The sequence below is a fragment of the Triticum urartu genome, unplaced genomic scaffold (assembly GCF_003073215.2).
Source record: "Triticum urartu cultivar G1812 unplaced genomic scaffold, Tu2.1 TuUngrouped_contig_4804, whole genome shotgun sequence".
NCBI lineage: Eukaryota > Viridiplantae > Streptophyta > Magnoliopsida > Poales > Poaceae > Triticum > Triticum urartu.
Genome location: NW_024115424.1, coordinates 1 through 5,471, shown reverse-complemented (window position 1 = coordinate 5,471; position 5,471 = coordinate 1). Strand labels below are relative to the sequence as shown.

Sequence of the window (5,471 nt, the reverse complement as noted above, 5' to 3'; positions counted from 1 at the left end):
GTGACGAAGGGGAGGGGCGACCACCACATATCGCCGGCTGTGGATGGGGAATCTGGCGTGTGCCAGTGAAGGAGGGAGGGAGGGAGGGAGGGAAGAATGGGGAATCTGGCATGTGCCTGTGAAGGAGGAGGGAGTGAGGGGGCGGTGTTAACTGCGTTTTTTTATTTAATACTCTAGGGGAATCTGGCGTGTGCCAGTGAAGGAGGGAGGGAGGGAGGGAGGGAAGAATGGGGAATCTGGCATGTGCCTGTGAAGGAGGAGGGAGTGAGGGGGCGGTGTTAACTGAGTTTTTTTATTTAATACTCTACTACTTTACTAATTTGAACTGTTAAGCACGTTTCAAAGAGGGATTTTGAGTGAGTGTGGGGTTGTCCAAACCAAAATATATCAACTTCTTACATTATTTTTCATACATTCCGAAGAGGGATTGTGAGTGAGGGCGGGATTTTCTTTATCATCACTTCTTTGTTACAGTCATGATCATTTGATGATTTTAAAGTCTTCTTATATAAATATCTATAAAATTGATAAAAAAAGTATTGAATATATTTAAATTTTGTAATCATGCAGGTCATCTTGTGGTTTGTGGATGGTAAATTTTATGGAGTACTTCACAGGAGAAATTTTGTCTGACTCTCCTACATAGGTATTTTTCGATGTGTGTCATTATACTTACATTCTATGGTGTATCACTATTTAACTATGAGTTCTATTTTAATAGGATCATATCACAGATTTTAGAGCGAAACTAGCCGTCATTTTAGTGGACTCGGAATTGAATGATGATAATATAAGAAATCGAGACATTGAAGATGACGAAAACAACACAGATCCCACAAATTGTATGATTCTGGAAACACCCCCTGAGAACCTGAAACCATCGAATACATCGTCAAAAGTTGAGCTCATCTCGCAATCATTTATCCTTTCTCCCTCTCTCACTCCAACAAATGATGACTTAATAGATGAACTTTGTTTGTTCATCGGTATGGTTGATGATGTCGCTCTACTAGAGTAAGCCATATGTTTTTAGTCCATTTTGTATTTTAATAAATTACTCTGATTTTATTATAATTGACAGAGTTTCAATTTTGCAGAAGCGAATGAGTGAAAAGCTCTGATCCTTATCCCATTAGTTTGAATTTGAGACAAATAAAAATATATTAAATAACAATGAATGCATGGATGTTGATTGCTTCAATATGGTTGTACGGATACTAGCGTGCCACGAAGTCTAGCTTTTCAGAGACATTCCATGTCACTACATGGATCTAAATTTTTGTGTAAGTCGTTATAATCCTGTATTACATTTTGCCTCATGGAACTAATATTTTCTTTTTCTTATTTTAGTCCATGTCCTACTATGCACGAGACTCACGTCATCGTGAAAATATGGACATTGCTATGTTGAAATGGATGTTTGATAGCTGGCCAGACAGTAATGAGTATCATATTTTACATTGTGATACGGTAAGTTTTAAAATTTTAATTTATAACAATGGTTTGTCATGCCTTAACTAATGTTTTCTAAATTTTTAAACATATGCATCGTTGCAGATTTTATTGCCATGGGATATTTGTGGGATATTTCTATTGTTTGTTTTTGATCAAAATAAAAAAGTGGTCTCAATTATGGATCTGATACCAATACCTATTTTGGGAAAAATTGTACTTAAAACTGTGGTCAACAACCTAAACCGTGCGCTCCAAGTTGCAAACCCTGCATTCAAAGACGACATTTCTAAATGGGAATGCAAAGTTCATGTTGTTCCAACAAACTCACATGGGTATGAATCTTTTCACTGCATTACAAGATTAATTGATTTATTCAATAGTCAATGTAATATTTTTATAAATGCAATGCCTTGTCGGGTTATTTGGTGTTTAATTTCATGCACTCATTGTGCGATGGACAACTATATTTTCCCATACCCCAGGTTAGTATTTACACCATGCTTATTTGTATACACATTGCACATTATTTTGTTATAACAATGTTGCATAATGCATATGTAGGATGATTTTGAACTAAGAAAGCAATTTTTGGTGCATATTTTAAAGTATGAAGAGAATGAAGCTCAAAACAATATCCCATCAATTGAACGAAGCATCATAGATCGCAGCAATAGATGGACCTTCATTGCTTCAAAAGATGGACCTTCAAGAGATGCATAGTTGTGGTTTCTAAAATATCTTTTTGTAACAAATTATAATACAATTATTATGTCATTGTGCATTTTATGTGAAGACATGTTTCTGGATTATGTGTTACACGCACGCTCATATCGTTGGCATAAGACACCATGATAAAGACAGTTGGCTTGGTAATACAAACTCACTAACATAAAAAATAGATTCATAATAAATGTTTTTATGCGTTGGATCACAAAATATGTCACTTTTTTGAAAATATATTTTAATATTATATTATATCAAATTATTCTGTTTGAGACATGCGTTGCACGTGCATGCTTACTAGTGGATGAAAAAAAGGACGTCATCGGTTCAGGAACCAACCTACACCGAGATTACATAGGGCCAACATCACGAACACAAGATACCATTGTAGGAAAATATGAAAATCAGGTATGAGAAATGAAATTACTTTTGTTTTTATTCAGCTGCAACAATTAAAGTAAACGTGTAAAAACTATAAAGATGATACATGGTCAATCAATTCATTGATGGCCAGTAGAGAAGACCCACCACTCTCAAAGCAGGACGCTACTTTCTTCTTAAGCTCTCCCGCTCTCTTTCTCATCGCCTCCCCTTCGCTCCCCTTCATAAGCTTCAGAATGGCCTCCCCAATTTTGTTTCTCTCCAGCTCACCTTCGAGCTCAAAGCCTATGCCCCACACCGCATCCACGTATCTCGCGTTCATCATCTGGTCCGCGAACTGAGGCCTACAGATCATGGGGCAACCCTCGGCTACACTCTCGAGCGTCGAGTTCCACCCGTTGTGGGTCCAAAACCCGCCCACCGCACGGTGGGCCAGCACCTCCTGCTGTGGGGCCCACGGGGTCACCCTACCCCTGCCCATCACCATATCGTCGAACCCTTTCGGTAGACATGGTCCGTCCGATCCCGGCACGAGGTCTTGCCGAACGACCCATAGGAACGGCTGGCCGCTGTTGGCCAACCCCCACGCCACCTCCGAGAGCTCACCGGAGTCCATGCACGCCAGGCTCCCAACGCTGACGTACAATACCGACCCCGTGATCTGCGTGTCCAGCCACTCGATGCAGGTGTGATCCTCGTGCGGAAGCACATTGCTGCTTCTCCCTGCTGTGCCCTCGGTCTTGGAGGAGAGCCTGTGGAGAGGGCCGGTCGCGAGCACCATGGCGATGCCTATCTCGTCGCGGATCTTCTCAAGCTCGTCTGTTTCTAGTGCCTCGAATGTGTTGAGCACAAGGGCGGAGTAGCTCCTTGCTGCATGGGTTGCTTTGGCCAGAAATTTGGATAACATGTCATGGTCGGCCCTGCTCGAGAGGAAGAGGTCCCTCACGCGCAGCGGGGGAAGCTCCTTCACTGGCATGTCGAGTTGCGATTCTGAAACAAACATGTACGTGGGTAAATTAAACTAGCAGTGCTATTCGTGTGTACTAGTTTTACCAAAACTAGATGATATTGAGATGGTTGCAATCCAAATAAAAATATAATATACTCCCTCCATCTTTCAAAAGAAAGCCTTTAAATTTTATCTCAAGTATCTATATCTAATATAGTAATTATTAATATATTTTTTACAAACTTTGATCAAACATTACACCGTTTGACTCGAGATAAAACTTATAACCATTCTTTTTGGAGATGAAAGAGTAGTACATACTTCCTCTGCTCCTAGATATTAAACGTTTTGACAGTTCAGTTTAAACCGTCATTTAGAACCTTTTTTAAGAACTATTACGTACAAGTAGGATTCCTATTCCGATATTAAGACAGCTGTTTGGCAGCAAGGATGCACATCAATGTTCGGTCAAGTGTCTCATTCTAGTTAACTAGAAAGAGACCAATTTTTCTAAGCTACAGTACAGTTAGCAGTGTTGGAAAAGGAAATCTACTATTCTACAAAAAATAAATTCTTACTTTGTCGTACATGCTGCGGAAGGAAGAACACTAGCGTGATAGAAGAGTGTGGGGATCCTAATTAGGACATCTTCAACGGTAACCCGCAAGTTTTCTCCCACATCCGTCCGCGGATAAGGGGGACCAGTCCGTGGACACGGATACTGAAAGCCACCATACAACGCTGCCCGCATACAATACCATCATCTTTTTTTTTTCAAACATTACCTATTCTTCGTGTTTCTTGCAAAGAACATCAACTAGCGGTGTAGGCATTTGGGAGTTCTGACGAAATTTATGAATTTTGAGGGTGAGTGAAATATTTGTGTTTTGTTCAAAAAATATCAACATTTAGCATTGTTCTTATAAAAGATTATAAAAGAAGGAGGAATCCACCATTGTTACAAAGCTCGTTCGGGCAGACTAGTGGTACTGTGGTAGGCTAGACTACTCTCTCTTGCTTCAGCTGTATTTCAGTTCTACGGAAAGAAGCCCAATTTAGATTACAGGCAAAATAACAATTTATCAAATTATTCAAATTAAAATATAGCTGAATTTAAATAAAATATTCATTGATTTGCCCAAAATAAATTTGAAAATTACAAATTTTCTACGGTTTCGAGGGTGATAAAAAGAGCACGATTGATAACAGTTATGATGGGTGGGTCTGATGATTGAAAAACCTCACAAAATCTTAAAATTCACATATTGATTGTAAAAAATTCATAAATTTTTTATGGCTCCATTTATCATATATTTAAGCATTCACAAAAAAATTAATTCTTGAGCGAATAATTTTTTTTTCTATGTTTGTTATTAAGCATTCGGAAGGAATACCCTACCATAAATAAAGGGAGACTAGCCACGAGAATTGGCAAAACACTCTTTTGATCTTGAGCTCACATCCTTCCTGGTGAACGATAAAATTCAATAAAATAGTAAAATAATTAAAAACTTTTTTCTTGTAAACATTGATGAATGTTTCAGGTTTCAAGTGCGTGTGAAATTTTGTGATGAAACGAAGTGGTGACGTCCGGGCAAAAATACAAAATCGACTCTTCAAAAGGCTTCGAACAATAACCTGTTGAAGCATTTTTTTTCTTTTTGGTCAGACCTCTATGAATGATATTTATCACAAAATTTTGTCCGCAGGTGAATAATTTATTAATGTTTATCACATTTTTTTACTTTTTAATTTACTGTTCACCAAGGTACGTGTGAATTGGGATAAAAAACTCCATGTCCATAGAATTGTGTTTAGTACAGACTAGGATTAACTGACCTTCGGGGGGCAGATAGCCGTTTTGGTGGAGCATGGGATAGGCAAGGATGCAGTTGAAGCAGGCTGCGCTGCCGGTCCGGAGCGCTATCGTCGGCAGCCCGAGCTCCTCGGCCGCCTTCTGCGC

General features: G+C 39.2%; 1 protein-coding gene across 1 annotated transcript; it reads right to left on the bottom strand.

Annotated features, from left to right (window-relative positions):
- Positions 1-2,589: 2,589 nt before the first annotated feature.
- Positions 2,590-5,468, bottom strand: LOC125528345 (UDP-glycosyltransferase 76B1-like; the record flags this gene model as incomplete). The annotated part of the gene is made up of 2 exons (XM_048692821.1): positions 2,590-3,549; positions 5,348-5,468. Coding segments are annotated over 2 exons (1,020 nt in total), but the record flags the coding sequence as incomplete, so codon positions are not given.
- Between the last annotated feature and the right edge of the window lie 3 nt (positions 5,469-5,471).